This window comes from Struthio camelus, chromosome 13, assembly GCF_040807025.1.
Source record: "Struthio camelus isolate bStrCam1 chromosome 13, bStrCam1.hap1, whole genome shotgun sequence".
Taxonomy (NCBI): domain Eukaryota; kingdom Metazoa; phylum Chordata; class Aves; order Struthioniformes; family Struthionidae; genus Struthio; species Struthio camelus.
In genome coordinates, this window is record NC_090954.1 from 8167151 (window position 1) to 8182343 (window position 15193).

Sequence of the window (15193 nt, forward strand, 5' to 3'; positions counted from 1 at the left end):
GCTTGAGCTTCACTGTGTGCTAATATTTTCCCAGAGCAACAGGTCCTAGTGGGATGTTGCAGGACTCAAGCAAGGAGAAAGGGTTGCAATGCATCAACACGGGAATGTGAATGTTTCCTACTCCCACTAGAAGTAGCTCTGCCCTGAATGTTTCATGTCTCATTTTTGGAAATTTCTCTTGCCTGTAAAGCAACTCAGTTCATGCAGGGATCCCACTTTTTTTTTTTTTTTAATCATTTGAAAGGAGCTAAAGCACAGAGGAGGCTGGGATTGACCCATATTTTCTTCTCATACAGGCAAAGAAGAAATTCTATGACACCGAACTGGAGAACCTTGAACGTCAGCAGAAGCAGCAGATTGAGAAGATGGAACAAGATCACTCGCTGCGCCGGCGGGAGGAGGCGAAACGCATTCGCATGGAGCAGGAACGGGACCATGCCAAATTTCTGGAGCAGCTGAAGCAGATGAAGAAGGAGGTAAACACGGGAAAGGGATGGAAGAAAGATGGATTTCCTGCATCTGTTTCTTCCAGGACAGCATCAGTATTTCACCACAGTAGATCTTGAGAAGGAAGTGTTTGCTAGTGTTTTAGCAGGAAGCTCTTACTTTTATTTGATATTTTTGAAAGATTCCTGAGGTCCAGCTGTTTAGGGACATTAGGTGGGGTTGTTCTTGGCCTAAAATTACCTGCTGATAAATCGCCTTTCCCTCCCCTAAAGGTCAAGAATGAGGTTGAGAAACTGCCACGGCAACAGCGGAAAGGAAACATGAAGGTGAAGATGGATGATTTTGCCCAAAAGAAGCAAACCATGGTAAGGCTGAGAGAGGACTGCTCCAACTCAAAGATTGGGAGGAGTATAGGGGACAGAAGCATGCATCATCTTGACCTCCCTCCTTTAGGGATCGGCAGATGTTAAAATTCCGCCAGATGCTTGTCACGTTGTAGCAGGAGGGAGGGCACAAAGTGCTACTGCTGTTTTCTCCTAGGAGCAGGAGTTTTTGGCCAAGCAGAAAGAGGACCTGGAGTTGGCCATGAAGAATATAACAGCCCAAAACAAAAAAGAGATTTGTGACAAGGAACGCGAGTGCCTGAACAAAAAGCAGCAGCTCATGAGAGGTGGGTGGCAAAGGCTGAGAAGGAAGAAAGCAAATGCTGTAGCAATAGGTTTATCCAATGCTGGCTCTTCCCACGCAACAGATGCTGTGACAGAGTTGCAAGCTGGCAGGACAGGATTTAGAAAAAACATCCTTGCCAGATCCTGTCTAAATGTTTAACAATAATAATACTTAGCACTTTAATCTTCAAAGCACTTTACAAATATGAACCAATTAGGCTTCATAATTGCAAGAAATGATTCTCCGATATGGTGTGCAACTGATTTCTCTTGGAAAACAGGTGGTGAATGATCACCCCCTGCATCTGCTGTGCTCCTCCTGCATGTGGGGCTTGCTCACACTTGGGACACTGCGTGTGACCAAGCTGGGAGGCCAGGGAGGGTTTTCTCCTGACTCTTCTGCCTTGCTCAGATCGGGAGGCCTGCATGTGGGATCTTGAAGAGCATCAGCAGCAGGAGAAACACCAGCTTGTCAAGCAGCAGCTGAAGGACCAGTACTTCCTCCAGAGGCATGAGTTGCTCCGGAAGCATGAGAAGGTAAAGAGTTAGCTCCTTCCTCCCCTGCTGCTGTGTGCTGATGGCGCGGTGTGGCTCGGCACACCCTGCATGTCCCTGAAGGGGATTTTTCCCTTCCAGACTTTAAATGGAGGGTGGGTTAGGAGTTGAGGGATTTGGTCATTCTTGGTGAAGAGGGGCAAGAATAATGCTCAGGTCAGCCTACTTGCTTGGGATGTACATTCTGTATTGTGTACACATAGCTTCCAAGAAGCAACTGTGAAGTTCGGGGGCTTTTCTGGAAACTTGTCACTGTTCAGTATGTGGGACTGGGGATTCCCACAGCAGCAAGTGAAGACTGGCAGATCTCACAGTCATTTCTGCTGCTTTTCAACCCCCTTCTCCTCTGCATTTGCAGCATGTTCATTAGCTGCCCTTACCTCTTGTTCTCCTCTGTCCCCTTGGAGATGTCTATCTCTGGCTACCTCTGTACAACTCCCAAGTCTCATGCCTGTGTGGAGAGTCTCCAGCTCCCTTCAGTCTCCTCAGCAACTTCCCTGTTGGCCTGACGTATCTCTTCTCCTCTGATGACTTTTCTTCTGCCCTTGCAGGAAAGGGAGCAAATGCAGCGATACAACCAGCGCATGATAGAGCAGCTGAAAATTCGGCAGCAGCAGGAGAAAGCCCGGCTCCCCAAAATCCAAAGGAGTGAAGGGAAGACGCGCATGGCCATGTACAAGAAGAGCCTTCACATCCACTCCAGCGGGAGTGCATCTGAGCAGCGGGAGAAGATAAAACAGGTCAGGTTCTGCAAAGGGCATCAGGTTTGAAGCTTGGCTTGGGGGTGAAGTATCTCACTGTCCCGCTGGCAGAATGGAGGTTAGAGAGGATAGAGGCAGCTGTTCCCAAATATCTAATCCAGTGCAGGAAGTTAGGCCTCTCTGCTTTTGTGGCAGCAGGTATGGTTTCCAGTGCTGCTGCCAATGTGAGTAGCACTGGGAAGATTTTGTTTTGTTTAGTTTTGTTTTTGTTTTTTTAACTCCCCTTAGATAATAGTGTGAGTTGGTTAGTCTCTTAACCAGCTCCAGATATCAGAGCACCAATGTTTATATAGGTACCTGCTTTTTTCTGTTCCAGTTTGCTCAGCAGGAGGAGAAGAGGCAAAAGGCAGAGCGGCTGCAGCAGCAGCAGAAGCATGAGACGCAGATGAAGGACATGCTTGCCCAGTGTGAGAGCAACACGAACGAGCTCCAGCAACTGCAGGTAACCTTGCATCATGGTCTGACCTTTCGCAGCTGCTGACACGTTGTTTCTGCACCAGTGGAGGGAGCACGTCTGATTCCCTGCACAGCCTGTACAGGGGGTTCCTGGTCGTTGTAAGAAGTGTGGCTGCAGAGGCTTGCCGGTGAACTAGAACTGGTGTCCTCCTGCTCTTCCTTTAGAGGCTTTTGTGGCTGTGTCTAAGTGTGCCCTGGAGCTCAGAGCTCTGAATGCCGCTGGATGATACAAGTCCTGTTCCAGCACAGGGTTTGTAGTCCCTAGGCCGGTATACTGAATAGATGTTTTATTATGTGATCTGTATTTAGAATGAAAAGTGCCACCTCTTGATTGAACATGAAACCCAGAAGCTAAAATCCCTGGATGAGAACCACAACCAGCACATGAAGGAGTGGCGGGACATGCTGAGACCACGGAAAAAGGTAGTGCCTCCTCTGGGTGAACAGGGTGGCCTGCTCGGCTGATCGGGAGGGACAGTGTCCATAGCTCCAGTATAATCACAAATACATCTATTGTGTGTGTTCCTTTTTGCTTAAGGCTCTGGAGGATGAGCTGAACCAAAAGAAGCGTGAGCAGGAGATGTTCTTCAAGCTGAGCGATGAGGCAGATGGACCAACCCCGGCATCCCCAACCAAACATGCTAAGTTTGTCCCATTCAGCTCGGCAGAAAGCTTGTAACACCTAGCAGCTGGCAGGCCACCAGCTGGTACTTGCTCTGTCCTCCTTGGCTGCAGGTGGGCAACTGGGACTTGGAAGACCCTCTTGGCAGCCTCTTCTCAGAACAGCACCCTCCTGTCCCCTCGCTCTGTCTGGGATAAGCACAGCCTCTGTCTTATGCTGTGGGACACTGACTGGAAGTTTTGGTGGCTTTTCCTGGGGCTAGTCTGCTCAGCAAAGCTCCAGACTGGGAAGCCTGGGAGGGACCGTATCTGTGATCTTCCTTGCACTGTTAGCTGATTTTGAATGCATCACCTTTTACGTGAGCCTGGTGCTCACTGGGCTGGTCAGCTCTGACTGAAGCAATAACAGCTCTCAATAACGGAGAAATGGGCAGTAGCTCTTGTAGACTGTCCAGTGGTTATTAACCTCTCTTCACTGTGGCTGCTCCTCCTCCCGGTCCTCTGTGTCAGGGTAAATGACTTATCTGTGGCAAAGCAGCTTTAGCATTGTCTTAAGCTAACCTTGGCCTCATAGCCACCCCAACATTTGCCTTAAAAGAGTTATTTTTACTTACTGTGGCCCTTCTTTGCTCAAGGGAGACACAGTGGTTTGGATTTTTTTTTCTTTTGAGGAGAGAGGGTTGTGTTTCTTCTTTTCCTCTTCCTCCCAGTATAGACTGTGCAGAAAGGGGACCGGCTGGGCTTGCTTTAGAAGATGCCTCTCCTTCTTTCTTTGCCTTGATTGCTGGCATACCAGTCCCTCTGTCACCTACCTAACACTATCTGATGAGAGTTTGGAATTTTGCACTGAAGGCTTAGGCCCTCAGACTCACAGCCAGCACCAGGTGAATCATAACTGAACTGCTCAGCTGGCTGTAGGCTTTTGTGTGTTAAGGAAGTATGTGTGTGTGTGCAGAGAGAAAGGCTTGTAACGATGTCCAGTTCTGCGATGACACAGTAAGGTGTCGATCACAATTATGTGCCTTCTAGTCAGGGCAAGTGAGGAGGAGAAGGATTTTATTTCCAGATCTCCCGTGGTCCCATGTACCTGCTTGAGCTTTGCTAAGTGCCATATATGCATGGACCATGTAGGTCAGCTAGCCTGGCCACCTTGCCGTCAGAGTTAAATGCTGCAAAGCGTGGTTTGAAAGGAATGAATGAGTCTTGAAGTAAAGGATGCTAGGGAAGAGGAAAGACAGTTCACCCTGGCTTGTTACTCTGAGCATGACTTTCTCCACGGATGCCTTATCTCTGTATGATGAGCCACAGTCTATCTCACATGATTCTCCTTGCTTTCTGCTTGTGGCAGAGGAGCAGTGGCATGTCCAGCCCTATGTCCTTCTTTCTGCTGCATGGTAATGTGGCTCAGTTGGACTGCCTTTCTCCACCTGCACAAGCCACTGCTTCGCTGAGCTCCTGGGTAGGACCCAGAGCACTGACCTGGACTAGGGGACAGTGACCTCACTGGGCAGTAGCCCCTTCTTTACATAACTGCAGTGATCAAAAGGCATAGGGTAGCACTTAGGTTTTTCTCTTTCTGTTGCTCTCTGGACCACATTGTTTATTTTATGCCTGCTTCCCTAGTAAGAAAAGAAAAGGCTGTCTCTACTAAAAAAATGTTATCTTAAAATCTCATGTGCTGATTCAGGGGCACACTTGCATTTCAGGAAAAGGTGTTTGAGGTGTATTGGAGCGTATTGCTAAGTATTGGTACTTAGCCCAAGGGGTCGGCCTCCAAAGTCTTTAACACCGCTTTATCTGAGGAGTGCGTTTACTACCTATTTAGAGTTCATAATACATGTCTACAAGATTCATGCAAACCAGCAGGACGGCATCCATTCGGGCCATCCCAAGTTTCTTCTGAATCTACACCATTATTGTCTTTTATTAATAAACACAGGCAGCCTAGATAGCAATCTGAGGGCTAGCACCCTTTGCAAGCAGACTAAAGAGGGGCTTTTCACTAACTAGCCTACTTGCCTAGACAGATCACCTGTCCTATCTTCAAAGCCATCAGCTGTACCTTTTGGATATGATGATAGTGCCAGGCCAGGAGCAGACATAAGAACGAATGAATGCAGAGGGTTGTTTCTGAACAGGACAGTGTGCTGGTCTCAGCTTTCTAATAGCATTAGAAATGTGCAGTTGCAGCCCCAGGGATTTAATTCCCAGTCCCATGGGTATCAGTCTGGAGCTACTGTATGAAATGGTTGTTGTCACAGAAATCAGAACCTGGCACCTGTCCTTTCACACATCGTGTGCGATCCGCAGAAGGACATCTCGCAGCATACTGTTCATAACATATTTTGTCTAGCTGAAACGTTTCGTAGCCTCTCTGAATGCTTTCTTGAACTAGCCCAGTGAGAGTTAGTTCTCTGAATATTGAGCAGCCCTGGGATGGAGGCCATTTCTGGGGGGCTTTTAAAGAGCTGATGTGATCTCCCCTCATTGTAAATTGGTTGGCCCTTTGTCCAGTCGAGCTTACTTGCAGCCTGGAACTAGCCACATAAGTTCCCCTTTTGCTAATGAAGGGAAGGAATGGTTTTGTCCCTTGCAATTTGCCCCTTCTCTGTCCTTTGCCAGGCGTGCCATAGCTCGCGCACCGTACCCCTCTCCTAGAGGAGGGCAGGGGAGCACATCTTGCAATGGTAATGTTTACAAGGTGGTTATTTTTCCCCCTTTAAAAAAGGATATTTTGTTGTTTGCTGTTTAGAAGTAACCACGAATAAACTCAACTTATTTTTGAGGGAGGAAAGAAGCCTTTTTTTTTTTTTAAACATGGCTTCAAATAAAAGGTTTTTTAATATTTTGTAAAGCATCTTCAGTGGGACCACCACCATGCCATGAAGAGCATTCTAATAAAGTAACAGATTGAAAAATGCGGGCATGTGTCTGATTTCCTGCGTGATCCCTGGTGACGGCCTCAGACCAGCACAGTTTTGCCTTTAAAGTCTGGTTTTTGCTGAGTGAGATTTCTCCAGAGCCTGTTCTGCGGTATGAACCTTGCAAGGCTGAACTTCCAGTTTTTTAAATATATCTAGTTGCTTCAAAAGCACTTGTGCTGCAAGCTGCAGCTCAGCAGTAATAGCGTATTTGCTACAAAGCTAAAACTTTGGTAGACCTGTGTCTAGCAATAGTTCCCTGACTTATTCTGCTGTGTGTTAAAATAGACCACGAGTGACACTACTTGGTGGCGAGGGAGCATTGCAGCCCAGCCAGGCCTGAGCCTCCATCTGTATGGGCATGTGTTGTCTGAAGAGCAAAACCACTTATGCATGGGGTTTTTTTGTCTTTTTGCTTAGCTTCCCTGGCTTTAACGGAAGAATCACAGAATCACAGTATGGTTTAGGTTGGAAGGGACCTCTGGAGCTCATCTAGTCCAACCTCCCTGCTCAAGCAGGGTCCTCTAGAGCACGTTTCCCAGCATCGCATCCAGATGGGTTTTGAATATCTCCAGGGAAGGAGACTCCACTACCTCTCTGGGCAACCTGTTCCAATGCTCTGTCACCCTCACAGGAAAGAAGTTTTTTCTCAGGTTCAGATGGAACTTCCTGTGTTTCAGTTTGTGCCCGTTGCCTCTTGTCCTGTCGCTGGGCACCACGGAGAAGAGGCTGGCCTCATCCTCTTGACATCCTCCCTTCAGATACTTGGACACATTAAATGAGATTCCTCCTCAGTCTTCTCTTCTCCAGGCTGAACAGGCCCAGCTCTTGCAGTCTTTCTTCAGAGGAGAGGTGCTCCAGCCCTCTAATCATCTTTGTAGCCCTCCGCTGGACTCTCTCCAGGAGTGCCATGTCTCTCTTGTACTGGAGAGCCCAGAACTGGACGCAGTACTCCAGGTGAGGCCTCACCAGGGCTGAGAGGGCTGAGGAGAGGGGCAGGATCACCTCCCTCGACCTGCTGGCAACACTCTGCCTAATCCTCTGCCAGGATCCCATTGGCCTTCTTGGCCACAAGGGCACACTGCTGGCTCATGCTTAACTTGTTGTCCACCAGCACTCCCAGGTCCTTCTCTGCAGAGCTACTTTCCAGCAGGTCAACCCCCAGCCTGTACTGCTGCATGGGGTTATTCCTGCCTAGGTGCAGGACCCTGCCCTTGCCTTTGTTGAACTTCAGGAGGTTCCTCTCCGCCCAGCTCTCCAGTCTGTCCAGGTCCCTCCGAATGTCAGCACAGCCTTCTGCTGTGTCAGCCTCTCCCCCCAGTTTAGTATCATCAGCAAACTTGCTGAGGGTGCCCTCTGTCCCTTCCTCCAGGTCATTGATGAATATATTGAACAAGACTGGACCCAGGACTGACCCCTGGGGGACACCACTAGCTACAGGCCTCCAACTAGACTTTGCGCCACTGACCACAACCCTCTGAGCTCGGCCATCCAGCCAGTTCTCAAGCCACCTCACCGTCCACTCGTCTAGCCCACACTTCCTGAGTTTACCTAGGAGGATGTGATGGGAGACAGTGTCAAAAGCCTTGCTGAAGTCCAGGTAGACCACATCCACTGCTCTCCCCTCATTTACCCAGCCAGTCATCCCATCATAGAAGGCTATCAGATTGGTCAAGCATGATTTCCCTTTGGTGAATCCATGCTGACTACTCCTGATCACCTTCTTGTCCTCCACATGCTTAGTGATGACCTTCAGGAGGAGCTGTTCCATCACCTTTCCAGGGAAGTAGACAAGTCCTTTGGCTCCCGTGTTTTGATGGGACAAGGAGGTCCTAGGGCTGCCCCCTGTCTCCTCACCGCTAGGCCATGCTGCCCTTGCTGAGGGGCACTTGGACTCTGGGAGCAGACCCAAACTGCATCTTTTACTGTGTCAGGGCCAGGGGGACATCTCTGTGGCTTCCCTGTTGCTCACCCCCAGCCTGCTCAGAAAAGCCCCCACCATCTCTAACCAACTGTGGGGCTTGCGTATTCTCTGTTTTCTGCTTGAAGATGTTATTTCAAAGTTTAGTTGTGATTTCTTTTATGCAGATGCCTTGCATCAAGCGGGGCACATGCTGACCCAGTGCCCTTTTGGTGGAGTTGGTGTGGTCTTGCCATCATTTTTGGAAGGCTCCTCCAGAGCCTGCCACCTTCCACCTTGAATTCAGTATTGCAAATGGCCTTGTGATCCTGTGGCCACCAAACAAAATCGCAGGCTGTGAGTTCAGACATGAGGTGGTGAAAGCGGGAAGGAGTTGTCACTATTAGCAGAGCTGGCAGTGCTGGGTGCAAAGCCGAGGTGGGGGCTACGGTACAAAGGGTGCAACAGTGCCGTGCGGAACAGGGCACATCTAAGCAGCCAGGAAAGCAGATGCGCACACGCTGTTTTGGATAGGCAGCACTACAGTGAGAGAAGGGCAAGAGCAAAGCGTGAAGCCACCAGTCTCTTTGCTCCATGAGATGGTAAGAAACAAAGTAGTCGTGGACATAAATCCAGCAATCTCCTACGATTACCTGTACCAGGACTGCACCGTCTGCTGGGACACACTGGTCAGAAACAGCCTCACTAAGTGTAACCCAGCATAAGTGGAGGATCTCATGGGAGTAGTTTCATGTAATCTGCATGTCCTTGGCATTGCCTGAGGGGAGCTTCAACCGTGAGGATGCTTTATTTATAAATATGTGAAAGGTATTGGGTATTCCAGAAATAACTACTACTATCTACCATCCTGCCCTAGTGCAACATTGAAAACAGAGCAAAAGGAAAAATCTTTCTTAATTTATAAAAATGGAGATGACTGCCCTGAAAAATTACAGCTAGGGCAGCACCAGCACCATTCTTAGCTCCCCTCGTTACCTTCTCTGCATTTCATATCCTGGCAGATCAGGGGTCCGAGCTCCTTAGCGCTGCCAAAAAGCTTTCGTAGCATTCTTCCTGTGCTGGGGACCAAGTAACTCCGGGGGGGAGCAAAAGCAGGGCGGGCAGGGACAGCCACGGAGCCCTTCCACTAACACCGCATCTGCTCTCCCTCCTTCGCTGTAGGACAGCTGGAGACGAACACTGCAGTAGGCGCTTGCATCTAAAGTTATCCACGCCTTGTTATGCTAAAGGCTGTTGCGTGTACCCCTGCCACGCTGGCCGCTGGATTAATTCTCCACGTGACAAACTACCCAGTGCTTGAGCCAAGCCAAATCTCCGCAGATGCAGGTGGTTTGGCCAGAGTGTACTTGGTGCCTGTTTCCCGGGCGGGCAGGGGCAGGCAGGGGTGCAAAGGTCCCTCTCCTCGCAGGGGGACGTGGAGGCCGTGCCACTGGCCCCACTGTGCAGGCAGGCGCCCGCTGTGACTAACCGGGGCCTGGTTTCATGCTTGCTAGGGCGGCGAAGGGGATGTTTGCGCTTCTCCCACTTGTTCACTAGATGGCATGCATGCTAAACCAGCCGCGCCGGCACTAGCCTGCGACCTCACTCCGAAGGACAGACCTGGAGCTGCCTGGTGGCGCCAAAATCTTTGGTAGCGTTTTCTGAAGTTTGGCATTAACTACAGCACACCTTGACTTGATCTCTGCTTTTCATCGGTGCCTCAGTATTTTCTCTCCCACCCCAGGGTTGTCCTCAGGAGTGGCTCAGGGTTCCCTGTGCACGGTCACAGTGTGCATCAACAGAGTTGGGGGTTGAGCACCCCAGCCGTGGGGCTGAGCATCCCTGCCATGGGAGCTGAGCATCCACACCTTGGGGTTGCACATCCCCCCTCCATGGGAGCTGAGCGTTCCTGCCATGGGGCTGAGCATCCTCCCTGTGGGGTTGCGGATCTCCAGCATGGGAGCTGAGCGTTCCTGCCATGGGGCTGAGCATCCCCACTGTGAGGGCTGAGTATCCCCGTCGTGGGGGCTGTGATACCTCCATGGAAGGTGGGAGCAGGCTGCTGCTGTGCTGATCCAGTGACTGGCGTCATCCGCAGCCTACAGGTAAAACTGGCAATGCTGGGGGTCAAAGCAGTGGTAAATCATTGTTGGCAGCTTTGTTTTGATCCCACTTTCTTCAAGACTTAGTGCTTTGTGAGGGAGCTCAGGGAAGATGAATGCAGGAACAGTTAGCCTGGAACATACTCGTAATTCTAAAATTAAGCAAGCAGGAGAAGAAATGGATTCTCCATGCCAGAATGATCATAGGTACTGTTTTCACCACAGTTTGGAGATGGATGAGGGGCACTGCTCTTTCATTCCTGTACGTTTCTGACACCTGACAGACCTCAGGGACAACCCAGCTGTGTCCTAACAGCTGGAGCCTGCTTACAGCCTGGCGGAAACCCACTTGCACTTCCTAGCAGATGACTGGCTTTTCAAAAATCATTTGTTCTTGCTTTAAATTGCTTGATGATCTTTACAGAAAGAAAGGAGACTGCACATGGGTTGAGGAGATCTTTGCAGTTGAGGAGGTGGCAAGGTCTCCTGTGTAGTTATTTTTCATGGCTTAACAACACTCCAGCCTTCCTTCAGGGCAGCAGGAGACTTCTTGTTTATCCCTAAACTCCACTCAGGTGGACTGTATCCTTCTACCACATAAACTCGCTGTGGGAAGCACTGCTCCCACAACTCTGCTCCTCATGCAACCACACAAACAGAGGTGTGGGACAGGCATAAGATGCCTGTGTCAATCACAAACCCTCATTTGGATTCCCTCAATGAACACTTGGTGATCTTCTTGATGAATTACCAAAGAGCAGTAGAGACCAGACCAGGGCTCTGCATTCAGCTTCCTGGCTGGTCTCCCTTGGGAGGTGATCAGGTCAGCATGCAAAGCAGTGCTCCACTCTTCTCAACAGCTCTCTTCAGAGCAGTTAATTAAACGCAGGAGCCATTTGACAGCATTAGCCACAATTGTCTCTAACATCTGCTTTGTTCCTGGGCGCTTGTAACCCATCGACCTGCAGCAGGTGCCTGCTGCTCTTGGTGGCCCTCTGCAATGGAGTAGCTTCAACCCCATCTAAGCAGATTACAGTACTGGGGGAGGGGGGTAATGCTGATACTTAAGTGCTGCCTATCGATTTCGTGTAGTCTCTCGGCTCTCTGACAGCGTTTGTAGGCCTGGAGTGGGTTTATGCTAGGAGACATAGATAAAATAACCTCCTGTGTGTAACAAGCTGGCAATCTAATACACATGATTTATATCGGATATAAAGGAATGGCCCGACATCCTCAGAGTGTACCATGTGGGTACATCCCGATCGCTACAAAGAAAGAAGCTGGAAGGGTGACAGTAGGAACTGGGCCCAGTCCCTAGGCCAGGTAGGTCCCAGATGGTATGACAGCTCATTCAAATGTTCTCCTTTTTCTTTCAATGGCAAGCATTGCAAGTGGGGATCTTAAGGCATTAAGGAAATGGGTTAAGCAAGGAATTAAGCAAGGGAACGCCCAAAGGCTTTGTGCACCCCTGAGAAGAGGAAGGGGAAAATAAAGTTTTCCAAAGTGAAGTATTAGCTGTCTCCCTCTGGGCTGCTTCAAGCTCATGAATGAGCTAGCCTTCACAGCGTCACTGTGTGTTGTTCACCCATCACTCCTGGGTTGTAAGGGTTGTAACGGGCAAAACGTGATCCTCCTTCCTAAATTCACCATCTGCCTCCAGGCTAAAGTGAAATTCTGACGTTAGGGTTTCCTGTCCCCTCGAGGCTGTGGCCAGTACGAGATGATAGAAGCAGGAGCAGGGATGATGCTCCTTTTCAGAGCCATGTCGCACACTTTTTTGCTTGTTCTTTGCTTCTGCTGCTAGTCCTTGCTGTGCTGGTCACCAGGGCAGATCTGCCTTGCTGGTCTGCTCTGTAGGGGGTTTCTGTGATCAGTGTGATGTTGTTAGTGGCATCTGGGAATCTGATTGTTCATCATTTCCCTGCCTAGCATGCCTGCCCCCCCCCCACTATCCCACACCATCTCTCTGTGAGGCAGCTATTAGTGCTTCTAAAACTAGACCAAACAAATCTGGTGAGAAAACACAGTTTTAGCCTGGTCTTGGATGCTGCACCTACAGGTCAACGTGCTTTTTGAATTGCATGTTCTCTACTTGCTCTTCCCAGTTTTTTTTTTTTTTTTTGCTAACGTTTAGTTTTTCTGATGACAAGCAGCAGAAACCAAAAACTCATTGCATATGTGGTTTTATATTGGTATTTACATTCACTAATGCTCCTGGGCATGCACAGACTGATCCTAGGATTCGTGTGCACTGAGTCCAAGGTGTTTAGATGATGCACTTCATGTTAATGTATAGGTAGATGTGGCAGCTAAATGATCAGTCTGGATACGTTGTTTTCAGTGCATGGGGAATGCAGGGTGAGACTGTGCACTCCCCTAAAATCAAATTACTGGAATTCAATGGTCTGGCTATGTGTACACAAGATCAACATCCCAAGCATACTCACTGTGTCTCTTCAGATGTCTGGCAATCTAGTCCCTCCTGAATAGAATAAACTGGCACCCAAAGCAACAGAGATAGCAGCAATCGTAGCATGCCCAACTCAGTTTTCTCACTTAATACCTCTCACCTTGCAGTTTAACAACTACTGTATTTTGTTTAACATGTTTCTGTGCTTCTTTTTGTGTTTTCCATATACAATTATCTTCTGTTTTCCCTGTGGTCTCCTTCACCAGCCTTTCAGTACTCAGCCCTTAGGTTACATCTTCCTCTGCGTTGCTCAGCTGCAGTGCCTCAGCACTTCCCTACACTAGTTTCTCTTTTCAGTATCCGAAAACCAGCATTTGTTCAATTCCTCTCTTATTCCCACTTTTTCCACTGTTCCACATCTCTTCAGTGTTCATTTCCTCTTCTGCCAGCAACATGATGCACAGCCGCTTTGGATGATTTCCTCATTGTCCTTTTGATGATTTGCCCATCCTTTAGGGTTTTTAAAACCAGTAAAAAATAATCTGCTGATGCTGGAATACTCCATGTGACATCAACACAGCGATCAAAAGCAGCAGTTCTGCCCTCTGTTAGCTGCCCGTAGTGCTTTCCCAGGCTTCATCTCTTGATTAGCACTTGAAGGTTCAGCCCCCATGGTCCCTTATCAATCTAAGGGCTTTCCTGATGGGAGCTGGGTTCGTCTGGGACTCTCTGCGGACCCCTGTCCAGCTAGTTTCAACAGCTGTCTGACTGAGGAATAAGAACTGGGCTGGAAGAGTGAGGGCAGTGATGTGTCGCTGATCTGCAAGGAAGCCAGCCCTGCGGACTGCACTTGGGAACACCAGTAACTGCAGGGGAGGAGGAGGGTCAGCAGTGGTGTGGTGTCCCCTTTGGACAACTGAGTGTCCTCCCTGGAGCTGCCTCCTCTGCAGGACTGCAGTAGTCTTGTGCTTCACTGAGGGGAAGCAGGATGAAGATGAGCCCTATGAGAGGGCAATAGGGGCAATAAAGTCTTGGCAATCTGCCTATGCCTTCATGAGACAGAGTGCTCTTCTCTGGAGCAGTTGTAGCAAAGTTAGCAGTGTAAAAAGGAGCTACACTTAAGGAGCTGCCAAGGAGTGAGATGAGTTGCTTATGATTAAATTAAATTCATATGAAAGCTAATGACCTGCTAGTGCTACTCCTGGGTAACTTTATAATGTAATTAAAAGCCCAACAGGGAAGAGGGCTGTGGTTGTGCCACGTGTTAAGGAACCGCTGGGGACACAAAGGCCGTGGGTGGTGCTGATGCAGAAAGACACCAGGTCACTACTGCCTTGTGTCTGCCGCCACACAAAGGGCAGTGGTGGGGACAGCACAAGGCGTGAGGGTGCGGGCCACTGGTGAGGGAGGAGACGGGGTGCTGGTGGCTGAGCTATCAGCTTCAAGCAGCGCTTGAGTTGTCTTGGGTAAGGCAGTTACGATGTTCTGAACACACTGTGAAGCCGTCACACCCTCCTCCTTCTGTTCTCTAAATTTTCCATATCCTTTAGCAATGCTGCTGTTGGTGACCAAGTTAGTACAGCCTTGGGCTCTCACTACAAAACCAGCAGCAGATGCCATGGGAGAAGAGCGCGCTTAAGAATCAAAACCTGCTTACGGAACCGCACACAGGCCCACCGTGCCACGCGAGACACGGACCCCTGCAAAGCAGCCTGGACTCTCATCCAGCCCCAGCAGCCACCTGCCCTGCGAAGGGCAAACAGCCGCAGGAAAGACAAGCAATGTCCTCCAAGAGCCCTCCCAGGCTAAACAGCCGAGCCGCCCTGGGCCAGCCAGTCTCACACAGCGGCATCAGCTCCGGATGCTGCTTTTCAGGGCGCCGCATGGAAGGGGACTGTTGCGGCCGCAGAGAGCTCGCGCTGGCCCACGCCGTGTTGCGTCCAGTGGCCCCAGCTGCTGGAGGCCCGTGGTGCGGGGGGGGGGGCACAGCTGGCAGAGGACTCCTGGCCTTGGCGAGTCACAGCTGGGAGCGGCACCGGCCGCCGCGCCCCCCGCGAGGCTGATTCACAGCGTCAAACACGCAGCGGAGTTGCCCCCCCATCCCTCCAAAACACCCCCCCCCCCCGCTGGATTTCGGGGCGGGGGCTTCGCGCAGGCAGAGGCGCGGCCCCTACGCGGCGGCGCCCCGTGGAGCGGGGGAAGAGCAAGGCGCCGGCCCCACGCGGGACCGCCCGCGCCAGGGGCCGCGCGTGGGGGAGAGGGCGGCGCCGGCGGCCCCTTTAAGCGCGCGGCGGCGGGGCCGCCCCACCGGCCGGGATAGGCCGGGCCGGGCCGGGGCCGCCTCCCGCCCTG

At 50.4% G+C, this 15193-nt stretch overlaps 1 protein-coding gene across 2 annotated transcripts in view; it reads left to right on the forward strand.

The window, feature by feature from the left end:
• STK10 (serine/threonine kinase 10) overlaps nt 1-6428 on the forward strand; it is a 62691-nt gene extending 56263 nt beyond the window's left edge. For both annotated transcript variants that reach the window (XM_068959179.1, XM_068959178.1), the window contains exons 12-19: nt 297-476; nt 720-812; nt 988-1117; nt 1528-1652; nt 2222-2410; nt 2748-2873; nt 3197-3310; nt 3426-6428. In XM_068959179.1, the coding sequence (XP_068815280.1) occupies nt 297-476; nt 720-812; nt 988-1117; nt 1528-1652; nt 2222-2410; nt 2748-2873; nt 3197-3310; nt 3426-3566 (1098 nt within the window). In that variant the 3' untranslated portion in view covers nt 3567-6428. The remainder of the gene's footprint in view (nt 1-296; nt 477-719; nt 813-987; nt 1118-1527; nt 1653-2221; nt 2411-2747; nt 2874-3196; nt 3311-3425) is intronic.
• The last annotated feature ends 8765 nt before the right edge of the window (nt 6429-15193 follow it).